Source organism: Gavia stellata, chromosome 16 (genome assembly GCF_030936135.1).
Source record: "Gavia stellata isolate bGavSte3 chromosome 16, bGavSte3.hap2, whole genome shotgun sequence".
NCBI lineage: Eukaryota > Metazoa > Chordata > Aves > Gaviiformes > Gaviidae > Gavia > Gavia stellata.
The window spans coordinates 18,546,241-18,571,937 of record NC_082609.1 but is presented as its reverse complement, the minus strand read 5'-3'; the positions used below and the strand labels follow the sequence as shown (position 1 = coordinate 18,571,937).

At 41.6% G+C, this 25,697-nt stretch overlaps 1 protein-coding gene across 4 annotated transcripts in view; it reads right to left on the bottom strand.

The window, feature by feature from the left end:
* Positions 1-25,697, bottom strand: part of KCNIP1 (potassium voltage-gated channel interacting protein 1) — a 282,312-nt gene that overhangs the window by 10,479 nt on the left and 246,136 nt on the right. For 2 of the 4 annotated variants that reach the window (XM_059825223.1, XM_009807491.2), the window contains exon 2: positions 7,594-7,718. In XM_059825223.1, coding sequence (XP_059681206.1) covers positions 7,594-7,718 — 125 coding nt within the window. Of the gene's footprint in view, positions 1-7,572; positions 7,723-16,198; positions 16,232-25,697 lie in introns of those variants that run through there. The other 2 variants (XM_059825224.1, XM_009807492.2) reach the window with 2 other exon arrangements.

Genomic DNA, 25,697 nt, shown 5'->3' with positions numbered 1-25,697 from the left:
GAGCCTCAGGCACTGCTATCTGACGATGTGAAGTTTTCAATTATATAGAACATTTCCCAGTTGATGACACTCTTCACAGATTTGCTGAAAATCAACTGATTTTGAAAACTAAAACAGAGCAAAACAACAACTATGGCACCAATCCTTTTTCATAGAGCACAGAATTATAGATACAGAAAAGTCAGCTTTCTCCCATGTTCAGAAATACCAACTGGCAGAGACACTGCGGGTCTGTCCCCTGCTGCAGACATTTGATCCTATTCACAGCAATTTAAACTCCTCAGCCCCAGCTGATGCAGCGTGTCACATGGAGGGAAGAGGGAGCAAGAGCACTGCCGCTCCTGGTAGGACATGGTGAAGATGGATTGTTTGAGTGGGTTAACTCAGAATCTCTGACAGAACTGGTGCGTATATCTTGGTTTGATGCTTGTGATTAAGCTGAAGGCCAGATTTGGGATCAAGAAAGTTCCTCAGTTACCGGCAGTACACTCACTCCATGCTTTCTTCTTTCTGTGTCACACTATGGTTGCTGTCCCATTTTAATACAGGTCCTTCAGCAAGCAGTTTCACAGATCTACAACCCTTTGCACAAGGAACCACCAGCTTTCAGTTTTTGGAACCTGACTCCTACTACCTTGCCTGATAGCCCTGAATTCCTGTATATATAGAGAGAGAGGAAACAGTTGATCCGATGCTTTTTCTACCTGCTGCTTGTGATTTTGTAGATCTTCCCTTCACTATCTCTTTTCCAGGCAGAAGCATCCCACCCTGAGAAGACGGAAGGCATTGAGCAACCTTTTACCATCCCTTCTCTGCATCTTTCTATTTCCACCGTACCCTCTTTGAGACAGCAGCCCAGGACTGCAAGCCATGTTCGAGATGCTGGTACACTGCTTATTTGTCCTGCAGCATAATGGTGTTCTCTCCCCGTTTCTCTGTTCTTTTCCTAATAAATCCTAATTACTATATGGAGAAACATGATGGAAACTGTTTTTCAGATCTTTTTAATAATGCTAAAGCTAATCCAGCCTATTGGCTAACCCTGGCTAGTTTTCAGGCAACATATCATATTTTCCTCCTGGACTTACCTTCTGAAGTAATGGAAATTCATTTTAGAGTTCATTATTCTGCACTAACGCACCTACGAGGGCCTTGTCCCTGCGCAGACTGAGATGTTGTGGTAGCACAAGCAAGCTTGGGGATGAAGAGAAATGAGTTTGAAAGAGCACAGAGCTGCACAGCCTTTACATCCAAACACGCTACTGCTACATCATGTGATGCTGTTGGGGTGGAAAGCCCCCTAGTCTCCCTATAATTCTGTGCTTGGCCTGGAATTCATTAAAGAGCAAGCTTGGGAGTGCGTGTCGTGGCGCTAGGTAGGTTTGCAAAGCAGGGCAGAAGCTAGTACTGCTATAGTTACTCACCACCGGCAGCCTGGAGCTGCCATAGATGCATACCCCCGACTGCGTGTTACACCCCACCCTGCAGATCCAAGACAGAAAAATGCTCATTCTGGTAGCATTACAGATTGTTGAATTTGAGATGAGCAAACTTAGGAAGGCTAAGAAAATCCCTTTGAATTGGTGACACAAAAAGTTAGAGGAAGATTCAAGTTTATGACTTATTTATTGATGAGTTCTTTAGATACCTTTTAAGAACAAAAAGGCCTTTGACAAGATATTCTTCCACCATGAAAAGCCTATAAAGGAAAAAAACCATTTTTTTCAAGCCTCTGATCTGCCAGCATCACCTGCTGCTGATGTGCATTCACTAACCACAGAAAAGGACAGAACAAACAAGAGAAATCACTTTATCCTGTGCAAGTCACAGAAGGAGAGCAAGGAGGGATACTTCAGGTGACAGAGGCAGTTCCTTAATCACATACCTGTTTGCTGTCGAAATTAGGGTGATTAGAGCTGAGTTCCTTCCTCCAATGCAGAAGAAACCCTGCCGTCTTCTACCCGCTATTTGGGTAGAAGACCATCAGTGACTTGGGATAGATTTGAACTAAATAAAGGATAATTTGTTGCTTGAAAAGCCCTGACATTATCTTTTACTCTATGTCTTCATGCCCTGACAACTGTCCTTTCACTGGTTATGTTTAAGTGTCTCAAATTAAACCCAAACCTGGCACTGTGGTCTTGACCTCGCCAGGGCCACTCCTCCAGAGAAAGTGTTCAAGGCTTGTTCCATAGCAAGGGGATGAAAAGACCAACCGGACTATGTAAAGCCAGCGGCTGCAGGACCAGACCTTGGTTTTTCGTTTACAGACAAAACTAACAAGACTTTCTATTTCTGTATGGCAAAATTCCTGGCTAGGTGAGTATCCTCAAAACATTCCAAAGCTCCTAATAAAACAGGCATTGCCTGGTTTCTCTGTCATGAGAAAAGTGGTTACTTTTTCATCTATTCATGTCACTTCTAAAAAGCTAGAGATCATTGAAAGAAGAATAATTAATAGAAGGTAATAGCTGCCATAAAAGTATTCTCCCAAAGTTAATATTTCCTAAAGCTTGTAACTTAATGCACATTAAATAAATAATCCAATATTTATTTATGGTATCTTTTAATCATAGATCAGACCAAGTACCCTATCAACAGCCATTCTGCTGGTAGAAATTTCCTCCTTGGTCACTGGAGTGCTGCTGCTCCAAGACCCACACTGGGCCTTTGCAGGACTTCAGAGTATTTGACCAAACTGTCACTGTTTTTAAAACCAAGCCTAGCACAGCACCTAACCATCTTTTCCAACGTAGCGTTACTGGCCGAACACACTAAGTGAAGATGCATTTGTTTCTCCCATCTTGATAAACAGAACTATTACCTTCACTAAGAACCATCACCTCACATGCTTAGAGACAGTTTATAAAGGTAGGGACTGATCGTTATTTTCTCTATACTTTCCACACGCTATATTAATAGCCCTTGTTCACCAAGATCCCCAGCCCACCACCAGCAACCCTGAGAACGATGTTTAAGTCTGCGAAGGGCAGGCACAGAGGAGAGGCGGCTGCTGCAGGCACTCTCCTTGCAGAGGCTAAGTCTCCTGTAGCAGTTTTGGCCACTGCGCCCGATTAAATTTTCTGAATTTCCGCATGATCCTTATTGCTTCTGATGCTCCATCTGGAAGCCAAATGAAAGGTTGCATCAAACCTCCAGGAGTGCTGGGGAGAGGCAGTTCTGACATTGATCAGCCTGTTTAGCTCTCTGTAAGTGGATTGCTTTCAGACACATATGCTAGTACCAATTCATTTGCACTTAATTGATCACAATTTTGTTTTTATAAGAGTCAAATAATGCTCAAGAGGCCTCATTAGTGCTACAGTACAACTTAATACAGCTGACGCGAAAGAAATCTCTGTTGCGAAAAGGAGCAGGTAAGCTTAGCATCAGTTTAAATTCCACTGAATTCGGAGGTTTACTCAGTGAAGAAAAATTTCTTGTCAGTAGGAAAAAGCACGGTCCTTCACCATAACATTTGTAAGGCCTTCCTTCAATGGCAGAGGGTTAGATTTCAGGTAAACACCTCTCATTTCTTTAGCCTATGAATTCTTTTACAACGTCCATCAAGAACAGTGAACATTTTTTTGTATTGTTTTCAAGCATAGAAACAAGTCCTCATTTTCAAAAAGCTAGCTATAGAGCATTGGCATTGACAGCATGAGTCATGTATATGAATCTACCCTCTCAGACTTCTTTTAAAATACTAAACCACAAAGGAGCTGAATCCACATTAAAAAAAAAAGCAAAACCAAAAAGAAAATCAAACAGAAGTTGCACTTGCTCTTTTTTCTTCTGCTGGAATCAGAAATTAACTTCATTGATTGCTTTCAAAGATGTGCAACGTGGACAAGCAGGGATCAGCAGCAGAACTGAAGTGGGGCTAAACATAACCTGCCCATCAGACTGTTCCCAGCTAACTTGGCCAGAACAAGAAAAGGTGTACTTGGGGGAGTCACATTTTGCTAAGCTAGAGGTATTAAGTTAGCTGACCACAGACAAACTCTAACATATTCTCCTTCAGGATCCACGATCCAGATTTGCATCTCTAAGCATTCACACACCCCACATATTTTGTTGCTCTTACTATGTTCTTCCAGTTTGGAGACATTTGGGGGATTATTAAGGTATCAGAACGTTTCTACCTTGCTCATACTGCTTGCTTTAGTCTCCAAAAACCTGATTTGTTACAGATGATTACATCTAATACTGCACTCCATTACAGATTTGCTGAAATATTCACACTAAAGCAAGGTAAGAATGTCTTCAGCAGCCCTTCAGTTATCTGGGTTGTCTGTTTTCTGATTTAGTATTAGAAAATTATCCCTTGCAGCTAACAACCATTTCCCCTAACAGCACAGAACCCCCCAATTTGAGCAAAAAAACCCATAAAAATCCCAATCCTTTGAAGTCCACTCACTCAATTCCAAAGAATGTAAGTCATTAGAAACATGGTCTAAATGGGACAAATTGAATTACTAAGCTCAAATCTCTGTCATTGTTGGTCACTTCATTAGTCCTCAATTTATCAATTTTATCTGTAAAATAATTTCTCGTTCTTCTCCCTCCCATCTCATAACTGTTCCCCAAACTTACTGCTCTGGGGGGTGAAAAGTTTCTTCTAATTCCAGCCTATGCCTATTCATGGCTATTTTGTTCCTGTGCTGATATTGCCTTTCAGCTTAAACAATTCTCTCTCCTGGCATATTATAGACAGCAAGTATCACATTTGATTTTGTTAAGCTAAACCAAGCCAAGCTCCACCAGAGGCTCTGCTGGTTTTTGCTATCTCTGTCAACTTGCTTTTGCAGAACTGCAGCCAAAGCAATCAGGCCAAATGCCTTCCGTTAATCTGGCTCCAGCCTGACAGCAGCTAACTCCAAGGTGCAAAATAGACTATTCCGAGTGGTGCAGAATGCACCTTGGGGACAGAGATAACTGCTAAGATAAAAGTGAACTTTTGGTCCTGGCGTCAAGAGCTGTTGGACAACAGCACCCATCCACAATTTGAAAAGAAAACTGAAGGCAGAGAGGGAGGGGACATTTGGCCAGGCAGCAAGGACACTGGCATGGTTAGCGTGCTCTTCTTCTCTTGAGTAGCATAGGATACGAATTTGGTGGAAGCCTCCGTCAGTCTGGTGCAGAAACACCAGACCTGACCAGTGACACACCGGGAAGAGACTGGGAAGGTTTGGAGGGAATGGGGAAACAGATTTCAGAAACGAAGAAAGAGCAGGAATAGAAGTACTGAGAATTAGGACCCTGGTCACCAGGGCACTAGTCTGAGGGCTACCCCAGGTTGCGTTGAACTGCCTTTGGCCAAACACCGTTCATGTTCATGAACATCCAACCTTCAGCTCCTGGGACTGCAGCCAGGCTGAGCAGGGCCTCATTCGCTCCATGTCCGTTACAAGTGCCTGTAAATGGCCCTGTGATAATCCAGGTGTTGCCTCATGATTAAATAGGACCTGTGCGATCACTGAGAGCAAGCAGTAAGTACAAGCCCGTGAGAGGAAAATGCCTGTATTCCCACAGGGATTTTCAATCTCCAGATGGCACTGTAACATCGTCCCAAAAAGCAGACGGTTTGGTACAATAGCAAATATGGTAACAGCTGAGTCAGTTTGCCCACTGTGCATAATTACTCATCCCATTGAATCCATGATTTACAGGCTACAAATGCTAACGCTGCCCTTTCATTTTAATTTAAACCTTAAGATATTAAAGCTTCATGCATATCGTGTGCCTAGCAGCTGGAGGAAAACAGACTGCTTTGTCCTAACAACCTGATATAAAGCAAGATCTTGTCAGCACTGCCAATTAATACCAAGACTTTCAGTGAGGTCTTAGGAAAGGGTTTAGGTCACAAATTAAATGCACTTGTCTATCATTATTCTTGCCCTGGGAGGTAATGGCTCTGTACTGCAAAGTGATAGCAAAATTGGGAGGGGCAAGAGATAAACATCAGGTCTGCTGAGAGAGTTGCAAGGCTGCCTCTCTGTTTTGCATTGTAGGTGCTGGCACAGCCAGCTCCTCCTCTCAGCGTGGAGCAGGGCCCTCCCATGCAGGATTCCCACCAACCACAGCAATACAAAAGGCATTCCAGAGATCTTTTAGCAAAACACAGCGGTTAAGAATTCTCTGAGTTTAGTCTGCCACTGTAGGCAGTCGTGTCATATTATACCGTATGTTAACCTGTCAAGCTCTGTCTCAAAAGCCGTATGATTTCTTGCTGACTGCCCAAAGCATGAAGAGGTTTCAGAATATCAGTCCTCAGCAGTTAGAAAACTTCACACATGAAATGACCTCCTACATGCAGCAAAGGCTGTACAACACACGCACCAAACGGAAAAATACAGAAAGCTGAGCTATGCCTTGGCGCTCTCAGGTGAGCGGTGAAATAAAGGATGAAACCACCAGATTTCTTGGAGAAATCAAGTATACATTGGAGATGTGATTTGATTAAATTTCAAGAATCTGTCAAAAAGAAAGGCCCTTCTCAATGTCCAGCAGGTTTCCCTCCACACTGCTAATATTTAAGGTAGCTCAGCTTTCTTTTGGCAAGTTTTTACCCAATAGACTTGACTTTCTCTTACCAAGAAATTTCAGCGTTTCAGTGTGACAGTAGCTGAAATGCTGGAGCTGTCCTGCAAGACAACTTAAAAACCACACTGTGTTTATTGAGCTAGCTCGATTCTGATCTATTAATCATCATAAAAACATAAGCTGGCACAAACCACCTGGGTGAATAAATCCAGACCCCTCAGGCAACCATATAATGAGTATTCATTCTTCAAGGTCCATAAAACATCTGCTCCATGTAGCCTCAAAATTCCCGATGTGTTTCTATTTATTATGATGAGTCCCTAAGAGGCAGCAGCAGGTGACCTAGAAGCTGATGCTCACGGAGCCGCAGACTCCCCGCTACAAGGGAGAGTATGGTTGGAACAGTGGTTCACAAAGGCGAGCACAGTGCTGTTCTGTGCATGCAGCCATGCCAACTGGCACGTTTCCTACTTTCACCTGAATCTATAGCCTCTCTCTTATCTCTTCAGTCTTGATACCCATTTAACTTTTGATTTGTTTTTGGCTCCTGCCACTCCAGCCTTCTTCCCTACTTACACAGGACCTTATGTTCCTAATGTGCTCTAATAACATCCTACTAGAAGAGCAAGATTTCTCCAGCTAGAGAAAAGATTAAAAAAAAAACATCCTGGGCAGCTAATCACAAGCAAACAGTACCGCTCACATTTGAACATGAGGAAATAACAGCAAGAATAAACTAAGTAACCATAAAAACACTTTCAGGTTATCCTGAAGTACTGGCACAGTTGAGGAAATTGCAGTGTGCTTACCGACATCTGGGGAACAAATTTAATGAGAATATTACGTGCTGAACATTCACCCAAACCCAGTTTTAGGCAGACTATGGTGTCATAAATATTAGATGGAGAGGCAGATTGTGTTCATTTTGCTGTGGGTAGGGGAGATCTAGCACAAAACTCCTAATGTTTAGCAAGGGAACAATACAAAACGCAGCTGAGCAGTTGAGGCTGGTGGGGACATACATACTAGACTCGGTATTGTCCTTACGTTTTTAAATCCTCTGTAAAGCACTTGAAGTTCTCTTTTAGTGAAATTGGTTTGTGCTTCAAGCTGTTCCAGTCCTTCGGGTCTATGGCACACCGTAGTCATTTCTAATTCATCTTCAATTTTATCTGAAAGAGAAGACAGGAAAATATTTATTTTGGTTGTTACCTTTGCTCTATTAACACGATGGATAGGACAGACTGGATTTCAAGAGCCATAGAGAAAAAAGAAATCATCAACAGAACTGATCTGTATAACTGTTTTCAACCCCTTGAAAGCAAAATAAAAGCCATATGAGTAAAGCAATAGCTCACATTTCTAACTGGGCTGCCAATTAACTCCCCATTCACAAAGCTGAAACTGGTGGCGAGAACAGAAGGGCAGGCAGCAGATACATTGCTCCGAAAGGCAACACCAGATATTTCTTATCTAAATATTGAACCAGCATGGAGGAATAGGCCTCTCAAAGTACTAGCTTTAAAAAAAAAAGCTGTGCAAATATAAGTGAGAGAGCAGACATGCTTAAGCGTATTAGACAATGACATTATACTGAGAGTAAACAGTGAGGGAAACACTTCTGTGTACTAACCAAAAAGCTTGCTACGGAGACATTAAAGGTCACTTTAATCCTAGGAGAAATTCAGATGATGTCCACAGTTGCTGAATCTGTAATGAACCCAGCCTGCATTTGCAGGACTGTTTGGGGAAACAGATAAGCAATGAAAAATACTTACATGCATTTTATTCAGGAGATCACTCTCACAAAAGGAAGAAAAATACTCGAGACATATCACATCCTGTATTACCGTGATCTCACCTCTTTTTTGATGCATGTTTTACCTGTCAAGCCCATTTCCCCAACAGTATAGGTAATGCCCACATATATACAGATGCTGCTTAGTGTACGTCAATTTGAGATTCTTTAAACTGCAAGGACCATACGCAGGTTTCAGCTGAGAGGAAAATCCCATCTACATACAAAAGTTGCTTGGCCTAAAAGCTAACACTCCCTTTATTATCAAAAATGCACAACTTTGGCCCTGTAAAAATGTTTTAGGTTATTGGGCTCAAGTATAATATAGTAATTCCTACCGAAAGCCAAGGATTTCACAAGAAACGTGCAAGGAAATGGAGTCACTCTGAATAGAGGAAAGGCATGAATTCAGAGCAGACTGGCTCAGTGAAAGAACAGACCAGAATAAAGCTGTCTTTTCATAAGTTAATGAATTCTGTATGTATATATAAAGGTTATTAAGGGAGGACACGCATAAGTGAGTGATAATGGTTAATTAACATTGGTTCATTGTTTCAGTATTAAGAAATCAGTTTGAAATATTAGCGAATTCAGGATGAGCCATCCTCCTCATCCTCTGTCTGGAATTTCAGTCAGCATTTCTGGCGCTTGCGCAGTGAAAATACATGCCTAAATACTGTGCTCAAGGTCCCTTGCACAGCAAGGATATAAAGGTAAGAGACTGTAATTGCATGGGACAGGAGGAGAGTATCACAACCATTTATGATGCAGAAAAAAATTACTGAACGCTGGCAAGTGGACAGAATAGGCTTGAAGGAGACACCTTCTCCACACAAAGGGAAAAGAGAGTCTAGAAATTATAGCTCCTGGTAGAAGGAAGGAGATGGAAAAGGATGTCTGCTACAGGAAAAAGAACAGATAACGTGAAATAGGGGTGGGAAAAGCCATTTTCTTTGAAAGAGAACACATGGCACAAAATGAAGGAAAGTAGAAGAAGCTGTAAGAGAGAGGAAAAAAGTGGGGAAGAAATTCCTTAAAATGAGGGAAGGGGAATGAGTGGTTGAAAAAAAGGAGAGGAAATCAGTTTAGAAGGGAGTCAGGTTAGGGAGACTCATCACTAATCCGTACATCATACAGGAAATACCTTTTTGTTTACCTTTGGTTAACCGTAAGTTACCTAAACCCCTTTACAAAATGCACGTAACCCCAGACTCCTTCCCCTGCATTTCCCTGCTGTCCCCCAATGCAATAAGCAGTTTACACATGCCCTTGACAGTGGTTTCATTTTTCCATAGGAAGCCATGCATTTTGTGCTGTGCAGTATATAAGCGAGTTAGGCTCTGAGCCTTTCTCTGCTCTGTAACCTGTTAAATATACCCAGCTTTTCACCAAAATTTCCTATTGATAGAGTCATTCTAAAGTTATTTAGAATGTCAGTCAATGTAAAATATAAGCGTAAAATACTGACCATCTAGTCTTTATATCCTATAATAGAATTCAACAGAGGGAGAAGAAAAATAAAAAAATCTATGCAACCTCACATAAGTGGTGAGGCTAACGAGGGAAGCCAGCCTGCTGGATTACTCTCATACTTGGTTTTATTTACATTCCTACAACATGGCTGTTCACATGGGTTCTACAGAGGCAGGAAAGATCCAGCTGAGAAAAGTCACACTCTTTGCAAAAGCCTTTTGATATGACTTTTTGGTGGGTATTTTATTTGCCATATACTTCTTAAGCAATCAGTTTTCCAAAACACTTATCGGAATTGGTGTTAGTATTCTAAAAACCGAGTAATTAAAGAAAAAGTTCTCGCTCATCAAAAACTTGCTCTATGGCTCCATGACAGCTTTAAACAAAATCTGCAGAATTACAGCTCAAAACTTTTAGTTCTTTTGCTTATCCAGATGTCCTTCATATGAGCAGACCCAAAATTAGGGTCTTGGAAATATTTTTTCAAAATATTCTTGAATAAAATATTACTTGGTGAACATGTAATTTAATAATGATATATTGTCTTTTGACAATACGCTAGTCTCATTCGGTGAATCTTTATTTCAAGAGAGTGCAATTCATCTTCTTCAGCTTGTCCTGCAAGAATAGGTTTTTCCAACAATCTGTTCATGAGCTTTGGTCCCACAGGACAGATATTTCTATGTTAAAAATAAGCCAGATTATTGTTGTAGATTTGATCCTATTTCCCATGCTGAGAAATGTGGCTCTTTTCTTTATAACAAACTGCAGAAAGGAAATTATGAAAAATTCGTCCCTTTCTAAGGGACACTCTATTTTTTCCTTCCGTTCTGTATTCCAGAACCAGCATTAATCTCTGCCTCTGAAGAGGATCTGACGGTTCCCTGGGGGTTAATCCTTTCATCTGCTTCCTCCTCCTTTCCCAAGGGAAATATTTTGAAATTTAGCCAAAAAAACCTTGTGAAGCTTTAGATCTGGCCAAGGAAGCACTCAAAATGTAACCAGACCAACAATTTTCCAGTAAATGCACTCTAAAAATGGTAGAAATTGTTCCTTCAGTGAAACATGCCCCAGTGCAACAGAGCAGTCCTGGGCATTTCTTGGAGACTCACTGCAGAAAACAAAGACAAGAAAGACTTATTAGGTCATTTGGCCTATCACTTGCCAACAAAGAGCTATTTTCTGTGGTGTTTCATGACAATATCTGATTTAAAAGGTAAAACTTATTTTAGGAGTAACTACTTCACATTAATAGGCCTCACAGATCAAACATTCCCTCCCTTGTGTTCATCAGATATTTACATTTAAACTCTTCTCAGTTGTCATCCTATATTCAAAGATTTTCCATCAGCAACATTTCTGCTCATCCCTCCTCCCTTCGTAGAAAAACCCCACAGTGGGTGTAGCACAGACCTCGGAGCTGGGAGGGACCCATAGCTGGAGACCTAGGGACACAAACTGCTCTTCTGTGCAAATCTGTCCCTTCCAACTCAATAGTCCCCACTCCCCACAAAGATTTTTTCAGTCATTAGTTGTTTCCTTTCAGTGTTTTCTTTTAAGTCAGCTCTTTTAAACCTTTTTCTTCCATTCTCTGACACCCTATAAGTTAACCGGAGTAACCTCAGCGGCAAAAAAGGAGATTGTCACTTCCTCATCTGCCCTTGCCTTTTATCATATATATATCATATATACTGTATTTCCTCTTATTTACATTTTCATTATCACACTGGCTCAGTCTCTCCCAGCTCTTCAGGGATGTCACTGCATGAAATATGAGCCCTTGCATTTATAAACACTGCAACTTTATTAAACTGAAGCTCACTTTATGGTGGTGAGTGCAAGCAAAAGTGTATATACATAGATACACACATGCAAATTTAAACTTTTATTAGGAAAGCAAGATGTTAAGATATTTTATCTAATGTCATGTTCTTCCTCAGTTTTGCCTTGTTTACAGCTTTCTGAACACCCTCAGAGATTTGAGTGTGGGAAACAGGCACGCCACTGGTTTAAAGTTAATTTTCTTCTCCTTCAATTTGCCAGCGCACAAACAGACCTAGGGACTGATTGCAGACACTGCAAGGGATGCGCGTGGTCACCTCCCCAGCTCAGGTGACACGGGTGACCAGCCGCAGCAGAGATGAGATACAGTTGTTGCTTACAGCATCCCTTTTGAGCTGGAACTAAGCCCTGCCCTGCTCAGTGAAGGCACCCGCCTCAGGGTCTGGGTACCACACAGCTGATTAGTGAGCACTGCACCTTAGCAAATAAGTCCAAATTTATTATTCTGGATCTCAAAGCACGATTTTTTTTTTGTTGGGTTATCTGTGCTTACCAATTAGGTGGACTCAGTAGCTAAAGCAGGAGGTTTCGCCTGCTTGCAGGTACTGATAAATGAGAATTCTTTTTTTTTTTTTAGCTCCAGCACTTGTTGAAATCATCCCTGGATTAACCCCTTCCATTCCAGACGGCTGCAGGGAGTTGTGTCCTAGGCTGAAGACTACATGCACCGTTTAGCTGGAGCAGAACATGCTTGTGCATCTGCTTAGCTGTTTTTCTTGCACAGCGTTTAAAACTGGAGGAATGGGAAATAGCACTTTCTGATTTAGAATTTGCCTCTGGCTGTATTTTTATGGCTGCTTTAACAGCAGGGTATGAAGTCTGGGTCTGGTAGAAGCACCTGTGGTAATCTTACTCCAAAGTAGGTCCAGGTTATAATTACTTAATTTTGCATTTTCATGCAAAACATCATCTCTATTTGCTTGGCTCATAGGATGGGCACATTTTGTATATCAGACAAAATAAACAGTTGTTTCACTTTACAAAGAAAAATAATTCTGACATACTTGCATGCACATGCATATTTTATGGATTGTTTTTAATGAAAGATATTGTATTTCATTTCTCTGCTGCTTGCTGAAGAGTAGAGAATGAATTTTCATTGGAGTAGATCAATATTTTAACTGAATACTCTTTGGAAATTATTTAACCAGGCTTGCTTTATACATCCTTTCATATTTGTTCTGATTTTACCTTTTGTTATCTTTACAATTTGAAGATTCCCATACTTAGACTGCCTGCAAACAGCCCTGTGTTTCACTGCTGTAAACTTTGCTGAATGGAATTTGGACTTCTCCAAGTGATAAAGTGGAGTAATTTAAGCCTATTCATGTAAAAGCTGTCTTGTACATCTACGTGCCTATGGACAAAATTACTTCATCATTGAGGAAAACAGATTCTCAACCACAGCTGGGTGCTTCTCTCCATCACAGAATCAGGCAGAGGGACTCAGTCCTTCCCTTACCCATGGCAAAGACCAAAAATCTATTGATTTGGAAGGAAAACAACCAGCTCCAATATTCCATTTTTCCAAGTCTTTCCATTCCATTGGACACAGGCACATTTATCTGCCATGTTAGGGAAAACATTATTTCATTGTCAATTTGTCTTAAAAAATACACAGGTAACGTAATGCACATCCAGGACAGCTACATGAACTAAGGCACTGCCCAAAAGCAGCTTCTAAACGCCCAACGCCCATTAGAGACCCAGCCAGTAGCTTGCCAGCACTATCAGCAGAGGGCAGACAATGTGCCACAGTCAGCACAGAGTCCTAAAATCCTCTGTTGACGGCACATCTTCTAGTACTCACTTTAGCGACCTATTTCTGTACAAAAACACCTAATGGATATTCTTCAAATCCAACAATCCTTTCCGCAGAAGTGGAACAGATTAAGTTGGTCACAGACAATGACGAAGTTGTATTTGCGCAGTATAAAATAGGAAACAATTGTGTGTTATTTACCAGCTGCTTTCTCAGCTGTGGTTTTGAACAGCCATCGGACTCAAATTTATTACCCTGCCCATCCTTCCTCTTGCTGGCAGCTGCCTCTACACAAGCAACATCTTGCACAAAAGCACAAGGTTGGTTTCACTGGGCCCAACTCACTTGTGAAACACAAGAAACAAACACCTTTCTCACAGCGGCCACCTAAAATACTGCAGCCTTTCCAGCCCTCCAATCTACGTGCCCAGCAAATGAGCTACAGTGATGCCTCATTATAACGTTAGGACTGGTCAGGGACAACCCAAGGCCTAAAACATAGTTTAAAGGGAGGGTGTAAATGATGATTTAATAAAAATGCAAATGACCCTGTCCCCTGCTTCCAAAGGCTGCAAGGAGAAACTCTAATGCCAGGCTCCATGGCTAATGGGCGGATTTTGAAAACATGTTGCTTCTAATAAATTCACTTTTTGTTAAAGAAAAAGAATCAAGATGTAAAATACAGCTAATGTGCCCAGTGTTAATTGTAAAACTGACAAGTATTAGATGAAATGGGTAATTTTGCAAATACAGCAGCAGAGGATTAAATTATGTGCAAGAATTATTAGACTGCATCTTATTTTTATTAAAAAAACATTAGCTATATTTTAGGAGCAAGGACCTGAAGAAAAAATTAACTCTAGTTTATCCACGACATCTTTGAAATTAATCTCCAGACAGAATACTTGCTTGGCCAGATCTCATAGGAAATAGAACCTGCCCGTGGGAAACCAATTGCAAATATCTGAAAATTTCATGACGAGAAATAACTAAAGGCCTGAGTCCATAAACGCTCATTACAGCAGAAAGTTATGGGCATGGGAGTCAGGTGAGAGCTGTATTACTGATGCAGACCCCGCACATTAGCTTCAGCACTCCCTCCATTGGTGTAAGCAGGAGCTGTAGGAAATACAGCTTTTGTGAAGTCCTTTCAAGTCTGTGGTTCCAGATCCCTGAGGCAAAGGCAGCTGCCGAGTACAGCTCCACAATCTGGAACAGTCAAAAAATTTCTGTGCAGTTCCATATGCATCCACCAAGACAAAATCTAAGTGTTAGCCTTTAAGCGACCCCACCTGGCAAATACAAATCATCAAGACTAACACAGCAGATAACGAGAATCCTGTGGGCTTATTCCCACTAATGTTCCCAGAATGACAGCTCAGATAGCACTTAAAAACATGTATCTGCACATCCATGAATCCTAAAAAAAAGGGTTAACTAAAATCCGCTCATGGCAAACATCAATAAAACAATGGCACTAAGATACCTACTGAAATATCAAATATTAAACAAATTCAATTGAACTTGAAGAGTCCTTTATTAATGAATTATTAATATAATTGCCTGGCTGGAAAGATCAATTTCCAAACCAAAGGGACTCTCCAGCCAATATAACAAAAAGGAATTGATGTCTCCTTAGCCACACCCTTTTCCTGAAATAATTCTTTGACTCTTTCAGCTCCATTGTCACCACTAAATCTGCAACATCAAATTCATTACACAGTCAAGCTTAAGAAGGGTGTTCTGCCGGTGTGACCTGGAACAATGCTAGTTGCAGAGAAAAGCTACATGAAAACCCAACACTGAATAAAATTCTGAGATGAAAAAAATAATAGTATTTTAATATTTCTTGGCTAATCCTTGCAATGATCTATGCAAAATGTCATGTATAAATACTTTCCTTTGCCTCTATACTCCTCTAATTAGTTTCACAGTTGTACACAGGGAAACTAGAACAAGGTTATACTCTGAAAAAGGAGGTGCAGGAATAGTCTGAGGCCACGGGTACCTCCAAAATGTCTTTCTGGCACACAACTAACATCAGGTTAGTTATCTGAATGTGAACTACACAATGTCAAATTTGACTTCAAATGTTTCTGCAGACACTTACTAACTCTACTTATCATTAGAAGTGCATTGCTTTGGCCGTTCCCAGAGTAGGAGAGAGCAGGGCGTCCTTCCAGTGCCCCGGACCTTACTTGGGACAACATTTTCTTTTCTGTTTTCCTTGCACATTCCCACCTGTCTGTAGCAACATTTATAAGGCAAACAACTTGTGGAAATGGGTGGAAATCCACTGAAAGATTGCTGGGTGCTTCTCTGCTTTTCCACGGTGATGCTGCAGAAAATGTGCTTTTGGGACAAGTGCTTTCCTCCAAGCAGCTGTTCAAAGGTGAGTTTGCAAATAAACCTCACTAGAAGAATTAAAAAATTGCTCCACTGATGATTTTTGGAAAATTACCACTGATACCATCCAAAAACTTCACACAGAGAGTACCTGAACTGCTAAGTTGATTTAGTATGTCATGCAATAGAGCACAGCACCAACAGAAGGACTTGAAGATTTGAGTGGCAGCTCAACCTTCATCAGAGGGGACATGGATGCTCCCTAGGCTGCAGCCTTACCCAGGAACTGGGCCATTTTCAAGTACCTATAATTTTGTTTGCTGCCAGTGTGGAAATAAACTCAGCCAGGGGGAACCTGTTTCCTGGCTTAAGAAAAAACTTCTGCTACAAAAATTACACAACCAATAGAGTCAAACTGGTTTAAATTTTACCTCTCTGATACACGTAAAACCATCGGGCTGGGTCTAGGAAAAAGTAAGAAAAAAATTTCACAAAAAGAAAGTGACAACCATACACAACTTTGTCTTTTGTTAATTTTACGGTGACATTGGACAGGTTCTGCAAGTGCCATGGGGTCCCCTTTCCCAGTGACTCTAAGATTGTTTCCAGGTGTATTTTATGTGGGTTTTTTCTGAATTGCCTCTTTCCCTTACCCCAAGGGACAAGAAAGAAAGTCAGAGCTTGCTGTCCCCTGCATGACCATGAAACTTGGGGCAGCATGTGAAGGGAAGCATGCACACAGTCATGCACCCATGCAAGCATCCATGCATACAGCAAGACAGCAATGCAGCAGTCATCCTAGCAACTCTGATAAGGGATAAGGAGGACTTTGCATGCAATTTTTGAAGTCTGCTGAGGGGCAACAAGATGGGCCCACAGCCTTCTGCTTCCTCTGCACAGCTTAGCTCTTTGACAACTATAGAAATAAAAAAGTGATTAGTAAGGGTGAAGAAGTCTCAGGTGGCCTGGAGGACTCTAACTGGTGCTCTTTGCAATCACTTCACTTGCAACATGGTCATTTTGTACTATCCTCACGTCTGCTAGGAGAAAATTTCATTAGCAAATTATGTTAAAAGTAAAAAAAAATAATTGATTTTAAAAGACATGTATATGGCTTTCTTTTTACTACAGAACTGGGTACACAATATGATCTGCAATAACCTGCAAAAGGCACAAGAGTTCTGGTCAGAATATTACTACCTGCAACTCCCTGGCCCTACCTCCAGTCCCAGGCAGCTCCTGCCCTCAGTCCGTCTGGCATCACCTACTTCCTTCACTTCCATGTAGTCTGTGCTTCCAGCTGCCCAAACCTCCCTAAACAGCCTCTCACCACTCTATCGGCTCTATAGTGTCTCACCTCCTGCTGCTGCTGCGTGGGAAGCACCAGTGAGCCCACCTGCTTTCCTCTCACACGCCAGCCAGCGCATTTTGTCCGACAGACGGCGCATCTATATGCCCCCAATGGACACTAGGATCAAGCAGGCACCAAAACTGAGCAATTCTCACTGCTGTGTGTTTCTCTGTAGAGGGGGTTACAGGAAAAGCAGTGTATGAAGACTGTCTAAGCTCACACTGCACATGCTGCACCCATCATTGTTTTTCTACGGGTAGACAGAACCCCGAGACCTTGCTCTCCAGCTAAATGTTGCAGCAGCCCACCTCTGCAAAATCCCGTTGGTGCCCCTGCGCAAGATGTGACCAACTCAGGGCCTGTACCTGAATCTTAAGGCCGAGAAATTTCACCATGAATTCTTTAAACCATTTAAACAAACCTCAATGCTCAATACTTTTCCCTTACATAGAAAAAAAAAGTTCAGAAGCGAACATGCATTTTCCTTCTGGCATGTTAGAGAATGTGACTTACACACATTGCAACAGCATTAAGCTGCTGGAGAGGTTGAACCTCCCCCTTCATTCTTCTCACTCTGAGCTTTTACTGTTAGAAATTTAGCTTGCTCTTGGTGGATCTTTGGGACGGGCTGTTAAACTGCTGCAGGAAGAGAGAGAATTTACTCTCCATTGGATAATTTGCTAATGTATCTGGCCTCAGACAAAACTGGCAGAAGTAAATAGCAGAGCGTGGCTTCCCAACAGCATCACCTACGCGCTGCGAAAATGCCTGGCCAGATAGTACTGCTGAGTCGTGGTGCTTGGCCTCGCTAACTCTGGCTCAGCTGTTCTCAACCTGCGAAAGGAACAGTCCAAGGATAAACCAACACAAGACAACCACAGCAGATGCTCCAGTTGACTGTTTCAGTGCAAGAGCGATGGTGATACTGAGGACAATCACACGAGATGATCAATAACAGAATTGAATCCTGAGTGACTGACTGCTCACACGGGGATGTCATTCAGAGTAGGGACTACAGAAACCTCCACACTTTCCCCTTTTGAACTGCAACTTCAAGAATACTTTGAAGAGAAGCTGGTTTCAAGAGCAAAGAGTCTACAACAAACCACGGACTTAAAGTGTATACATGGACCACAACACACACAAGAGAGAGCAGTACATACTAGGACCTTAACTGAAAGCATATAAAAACAACTAGTAAAATTTAATAAGCTCCGCTGTACCACTGTAATCACAAGACTTTTTAACCTTCTCAATCCACCAAGACAGGTTAGCAATAAATAAAGAGAATGAGCATGTTGTTTCAAGAGGCTCTGAATCTCTGCTGAAGCAAAAGGTGTTGAACCACTAGCTGTGAAATCACCCACTCCCAGGGAAATCCCACTTTGTGGCATATTCTGAGGACAGGAAAGAAAAATCTCCCAGTTCAGGTCTAATAAGCATAGTTCTAAATTTTCATGTTAACACTAGCTGCAAACTAATTTCCGTTGATGAGAACAAAGAGTAAATGCAGTCATTAGAGAAAGCATGATAGTAGTGTCCTGATTTAGTAAGGGTAAAATCAATGAATAAGAAGAGCTAGAGTAGATGGAGAGGTCCCACTGTAAGTATTGGGCTTAAAAACAAGAAGATGCATCAGAGGTGATTAATAGATAACAGGAAGACAATACATGTGCTGCAAAAAAAGAGAAAGATGATCTATTTTTTCTGTATTGGGTAACCTTGTGGGTTATCAGAACTTCAGACTGGAGATAACACCTCCTGGATATAAACAGTGTTTTCTCTTCCTCTTTACAGCGATAGGAAAAAAGCCATTAAAAAAGAGAAATAGAAAAAAGCTTCTTGTAACAATACTTTTTTTCTTCATTGTATGAAAAACTTCACAGAATCAGCTTTCAATGGTTCAACTGAAAATTAATTCCTTTCCAGATTATTAAAATTAGAACTAAGTTTTTGGTTCCCAGTCTGCATTTTTTATTTAACAGTGAATTGTTCTTTTTTTGAAAAAAATGGCACTTTTCAATAAGCTCAACAGAAAAATTCTTAATTGTCATCTCAAATTCATATGCTTATGTCTACTTAGCGTATTGAATAATACAAATAGGAGAAACTATGATGTTGCTACCACCGCTTATAAAACCTCTTCCTCTAGGAAGTTTTATAAAACATGCAGAAGCAGTTACTGAGGACTTGATTATTTGTCATCTCTTCAAGAGGAGTCTTATGATTTAATTTTTTCCTAAAAACCCCAGGTTATGGATTACTCTCTGGGCAGCAAATAGAGCAGTTTCTGAGCAGCTACAGATCAATGAAAAGGAAAAGAAATTGGCAGAAGCTCAGTTCATCGTTTTTGAGGATTATTTCTAACATGCTAGTTGTTCGTTTACAAACAGCAGGTAATGCCATAACCAAACCATCGGGGTTGCACGTGCAGAACGGCGCTGCCCACCTGTACCTGACCAGGGTGAGCTGCAACAGAACTGTACTGTAGTAGGGAACCCAATATAAGACTCTACTTAAACCATATAAATCCAGTTGCATTTTTCAATGTTATTTGACTTAAAATATTTTCTTTCCTTTGTAACCTGAAGAAAGATGAAGGAAAACCAAACACAAACCTTGCAGGTACCTAAATAAGAGGCAGGAAGCAGAGATAGAAAAATGAAGAAAGGAAAGATTGAATTTGCAGCCACATAATCTTATTTCAGCAGTGATGTGCTAACAAGATGGTTACATTTCCCCCGCAACATCTGCATGGCAAGATTTTTTATTTGTGCCCATGCCCAAGCCTCTGAAAGTTCAGAAACTATCTGAGCAACAGCGGATTTTATGTTGTTCCAATTGTGCTGGCCAGGAAGCCATTATACACCCCAACGTTAGTGTTTGACTTTGTTCCTATTATCTGGGAAAATAAACATAGCAGACAGTATTTATTTCAATGCAAAACCCAATCCTGTTGTAAAGCAGAGTTCTAGTACGAAGTTCCTTTTTGTCTTACTTGGAGAAAACCAGAGTACTAGAGGGCTGTAGGGTGTGATGGGACACTGAGCTGGCCAGAGGTACATCTGCCTAGGTCTCTTGTTTATCAAGGTGGCTTTCAAAATCAGGAGGCAAGTTTTTTAGACTCTAAACCAAACTAATTGTTTGTTTAATAGAATGAATTTAAAGGAACTCAATAGAATAGATAGAAAATGGCTTATGCACAAATTCGTCACTGCCAAACGCACTGAAGGGATGGGTCCTTAGCTCCAGGATTGTTTTCAGCCAGCTCCGTTGTTTTCTCAGTTATGGGAGCCCTACCACAACCTCCCTGCCTGCAGGGAGAAATACATTTCTTTCATAAACATAATAGAGCCAGCAGAAAAACTACTGTCCTGCAGTTGTATCACATCTCTTATGAAGGAGGCAAGTAAAAGCCTGCAACAGGAGCTTCTTTGCCCTTGGCAGGCTCTAGTTAGGTCAGTTGACAAACTTCCTCAAATTGTGTGATCTGCTGCTTCTCCGAGTAGTTGGGGGAGAGAGAAAAAGAAAAAAAAAAAGAAAATATCTCAGTTCCTGCCTAATAGCAGTGGGGGACAAGCTGCATGCTTGCTGCAGCACTGGAAGCAGTAAAGGCTCCTCTCGCCGCATGCTCCCAGGCAGAGCTGCTCCAGCTCCTACACCTCACAGAGAGGAATCTCTTCTCTCTCTACAGACCTGAGCAGCACTACCTTCATGTCTGCTGACGGTACCACTGGCTGGTAACGCTGAGCTGGACACAGCCCCCTGCTTAAACCAGACACCTCTGCCTCACCTCTCCTGATGTACTAAGAGCCTCTCAGGATGAACAGCCTTTGGTTTTTTTTTTTATACTCTTCAATCTTACTCAATTTTAACTGGTCTTATGAGTAGCACAGTATGAGCACATTCCCTTTCTCAGCGTTATTCCTTACTGTTTAAAAAGCCACATTTCCCTACATTGTCATAACACAGCAATTTATGCCACAAATAAAGCTTCACGTTACACTACCCACACTGGAAAGCGAGAAGCGTAGCCTTAATTATTTTTGTGCTTTGTAAGAAACATAGTACATCACTTAGTGTTGAAACAAGATATTGAAAAGCCATTTGGTAACACACCAATTCCCAACTGAAAAGAAAGAAAAAATGAAAAATATTTACATACTAACTTTTTATATAGTTGAATAATTTTTGTATGGTTTGTTAAACAAATGTATTTTCTGCAATACATATATTTTACAGGCCATGGAACCTGGCAGCACTTTCCATTTGACTCTGTTAATATGAAATTGTGAATACATTCAGCATCATTTCTTCAATTCAACTTCAAACATCTCTGCACAAAAGACAGCTCAGGCTGACATACAGTCACCTTCTGAGAGTAATTCTATTTTGTGTGTTTTGTTGGGGTATTAAAGGCTGTCTCCCCCAAGCATATACAATTTTAGTTCAATAGATGGGTATATAGCTTGCAGTCTCTTAGGTTGGTGGTAGTCTGGACACAGCTCTAGGCAGCATCTAATGAGTTGAGAGATGTGCTTGTTCCCACGGTAAAACCCTGGAACATCTCCTTCTATACCTTTTCCAGCGGGTGGCTGGGTTGGGGCGTGCTGAGGGGCACGGATGCCATGTGCAGAGCAGCACACACACACACTAGGCACTTTGGGAAAAGAGTTTTCACTGCTGCAAGTTGTCCGCATCGTGCTCAACCTCAAGAGCTCAGGTCTGGGCTGGAGTTAGGGCAAAGGCATCGCCTAGAGGTGTGTCCAAACTACCACCAACGCCGCTTGTCTGTTTTGCAATGCTTTCTGCCATTTTCCAGAAATGCTTTAGCTGCCCCAAAAGCAATCCAGGCTTCAGTTTGTACAATTTTTTCCCAACCATCAGTAATGAACTTCATGGAAGAGGAGATTCTCTACCCTGTCTCAAACAAAATTTTATATCTGTAGAGACCCTGAAAAAGCCTGTCTGAAGAGTTAATCCAAGGACAAGCACCTGCAATCAACCCCTTTCAAACATGAAGTGGCACTTAATCAGTCATGGCTACAATTAAAACTGTAGGACTGCAAGGGGACACATGATGAAGCATTTTCCCCACCCCCCGAAAAAACCAACCAACCCCAAACCCTACGTCTCTGCTTCTCAGATGCCCTGCAGCAGGAAACCTCAAGCTCAACATGAAAATCCTCCCAGCACATTAACGGCCTCACAGCAGAATTCACAGTAAGTCATTTCCCTTTAGGGGAATCAAAGAAACAAACATTAGAATACATCGTTCCCCTGAAAGGGGAGTTTTGCAGAACTTGCAGTATTTTGCTGGAAACACAAAACAGTTTATGCAAATTAGTTCTCACATCCTTGGAAGGACTTGGGCTGCAGAGCCCGGGTATTCGAAAAGACAAACGTCTAACATGAATTGCAATGCAACCTAAAAGCTATCTTGCTTGATAGCACTGATAGCTTCTTTCAACCTCCTAGTCATGATCATCAATAGCATCAGCAGCATTATTTGCTCACGATAATGCATGACAACCAGGAGTGCCGTTTCACAGCATTCAACTGCTTAAGAATCTATTTCCAGCCCTGCCATAGAAATGAATTATGCCTCAGTAGCTCTCCAGCAGAACAGGAAGGAGTAAAGGCAATTTACTCATCAGTAAAACGGGAATAATAATGCTTATACATGCAGACATGCTTTCCCAGCGCTCCACACAAGTCCCCTCAGCTTCATTAGCACTCACTTAATGCATTTCCCTTGTTACAAACAGGTCTGACTTTGTACTTCAGTTCTGTGCTGTTGCAGAAGACAATGCTCCACTCCAGTTACAGCAAGGACTGTCCTAAGACTCGAATTTTTTTCTAGGTTGATATTTAGGCAGCGCTTAAGTAAATTATTTGCTTCTAAACCACTCCAAGTACTTCAAAGAGCAATGCAGCCAAGAGGAACAGAGTGATAAGGCCGAACAATGACCAACAAGTAAAACTGATGACAAGCATGCATTTGATTAAATAAACATAAAACACAGTGACTTATCTGAAGGAGGTGCACCAGATTCTTTTCCATATTGCCAGAGCTACCAGCAGTACATGCTGCTAAACTTCCTTTGACTCTAGCACTAGTGCAACAACTCAAGTTTAATATGGCTGGTGTTGCGTGAACACATCTGTACATCCACTGCCTTATCCAGAAAAGCAGACATACGGCTTCCCAAGCAGGGAAGCAGACACCTTTCATGCCATGCTCCATCACAAGGCTTTATAACAAGAGCCATGAATCAGCCATGTGGAAAAGTGTAATCACAGAAAAGAGCTAGACTCAGGGCTGGTACAACAGGTGAAAACCCAGCTAGCGGAGAGTAGAAATCATTTGGTTTACTTTACCAGCATCGGCCTGAGAAAAGCACGGTGAACCCCAGGGAACAGATATGAACCAACACATCATGTGGTCACTAATCTTCTTTCCAAAGGCAGCACCACCAACTTGTCCCGAGTTGTCTGTAGTACTTCATACAGCAAGCTGAGCAACCCAGGTGACTTCCAAAAAGGACATGAGCATTCATGGTAGAGGCACGTTAATGCCGGGACTAGGCTTGCTCCTTTTCAGCGACTTTTGCCTGCTCAGGCACAGAGTTGTTTCTGTGCTGCAAAATCAGGCTCTCTAGATCTCAGGCAGGTGCTGAATTCTAGCTAGCAAGAATCCTTTGCTATGCAAACTAGTAGCAGAACTAAAACCAAGTACCCTCCTGTCTGCAAATTGGAAAAAAAAAAAATCAGTATTCCAAAAAGCTGCAGTTCTTGGCACTTCACAGTCTAGCACAGTGTGCCCTGGGAACAGCCTTTCAGCATTACCCTCACCTAATCAGTGTTCCTCATTTCTATCAATTTATTCACACTTTGTAGGATTTTCTTCTTGGAAAAGGTGACACATAAGAATGGCTCTCCTGGGGCAGACCAAAAAAATTCATCTAACCCAGGGAAGAGCATAAGAACAAGATGAACCTAGAGTCATAATCTCCGAGAGCCCCATCCTGGTCTCCAGCAATCTGAGCTCAATTTCCCAATCCAGAGCTGATGACTTCGTACTCAAGACACATGCAGCTCTTTACTGAAGTTTGAACCTATGTGCTTTCTTAATATGCACAAGTATAATACAAGAAGCTTACCTGCTGTAATAAAATGTAATCTGGATAGCACTGAGCATCACCCACAAGAACAATAATGTTCATGGCTGAGACCTTTACACCACCCAGCTAGGCTCACAGAGGATAATTCCCCTTCTGGAGCTTGGCTTGATCCTGGTCTCTCTCGGTTATGTCAGTGATCCTGAAGTCAGGGTCCCACCATTGCACAAATACATAGCAGGGACAGCTCCTGCACTGAAGGTTTTTCATCTCAGCAGGAAACAAAGCATAAAGAGCATTCTTTCCATTTTAGCTGCCAAGAACGAGTGCACAGAACGGAGGAGGAGAACTTTTCCTGCGTGCCAAGCCTGTGGCATTCCTGGGCAGCCTTGGCTCACGAGCGTTTGGTTTACAGCTGCCCCTTTGTCAGGAGATATACTCAAAGTCACACAGGGACCCTGGGACAGAGCTGAGGTTACCCCGAGATACCCATGGTCACACCTGGGTAGAGGAAGAAATCCTCTGTTAAAGGTCATAATATGTAATTTTTTTAATGTATTTATTTTTAAATTGGTCCTGGATAGACATGAAGAACAAAAATAGAGTAATGTTCATGCAAATCCTACTTCCTGAAAAATTACTACCTGGCTAACCGCAATGAAATGTCCCTTTCCCCTGACAGTCTAATAGCTGGAGACGTGACAGGCAGCAGCAGAGGGGCAGCCCCAGCCTCCAGCGAGGGGCAAAGCCTCACATGCTGACAAACGTCAGTTTTGCAGAAGACCCATTTCTCATTAATGGGTAACTAGCCCGGCAGAAAATTCCTACCACAGCTACTCACAGCCTTAATCTAATAGTTTAAACATATTACTACACTTCTATAGACTAAAGTTTAGATCAGTAATTACCACATGGGGGGGAAAAAAAAAATATTGAATTGTGGCAGTTTCCTGCACATATTTTGGTAAGGTGCAGAGAGGGCAAATAAAGGATATGGAGGCAGCAATCTCCTCAAGAAAGGAGGACCAAGCCACTGGCCTTAAACAGGTTCCCCTAGGCTGTGAAATGCAGGGTGAGCTGGGACCAAGGCAAGATTTCAATTCCAAAGCAGCAAGGGAAAAGAAAAACCATGAGAATACGTCAAGCCATCCAACTGTGATGCTTTTTTCAGAAGAAATACCAGAAACTCTTCAGAGGGCACTTAATAAATGAAATAGTCATAGGAGACTTCTGAATTATAAATGAAGTAACTGAACTGAAATTCTTTTCTTTTTTGGAATAGGTTATTCATCAAAAAGCCTCTGATGAGCCAAGACAATGCCTTACAAATGGACTTATTCTCTCTGAAAAGAATTATTGCTGCCAATGTTTTTTTTCTCATTGAAAAGCAAATCAGACACTTCAAGTTCCTGATTTATTACTGCACAGATTTCCATGAACATTGGTTTGCTCTAGCTT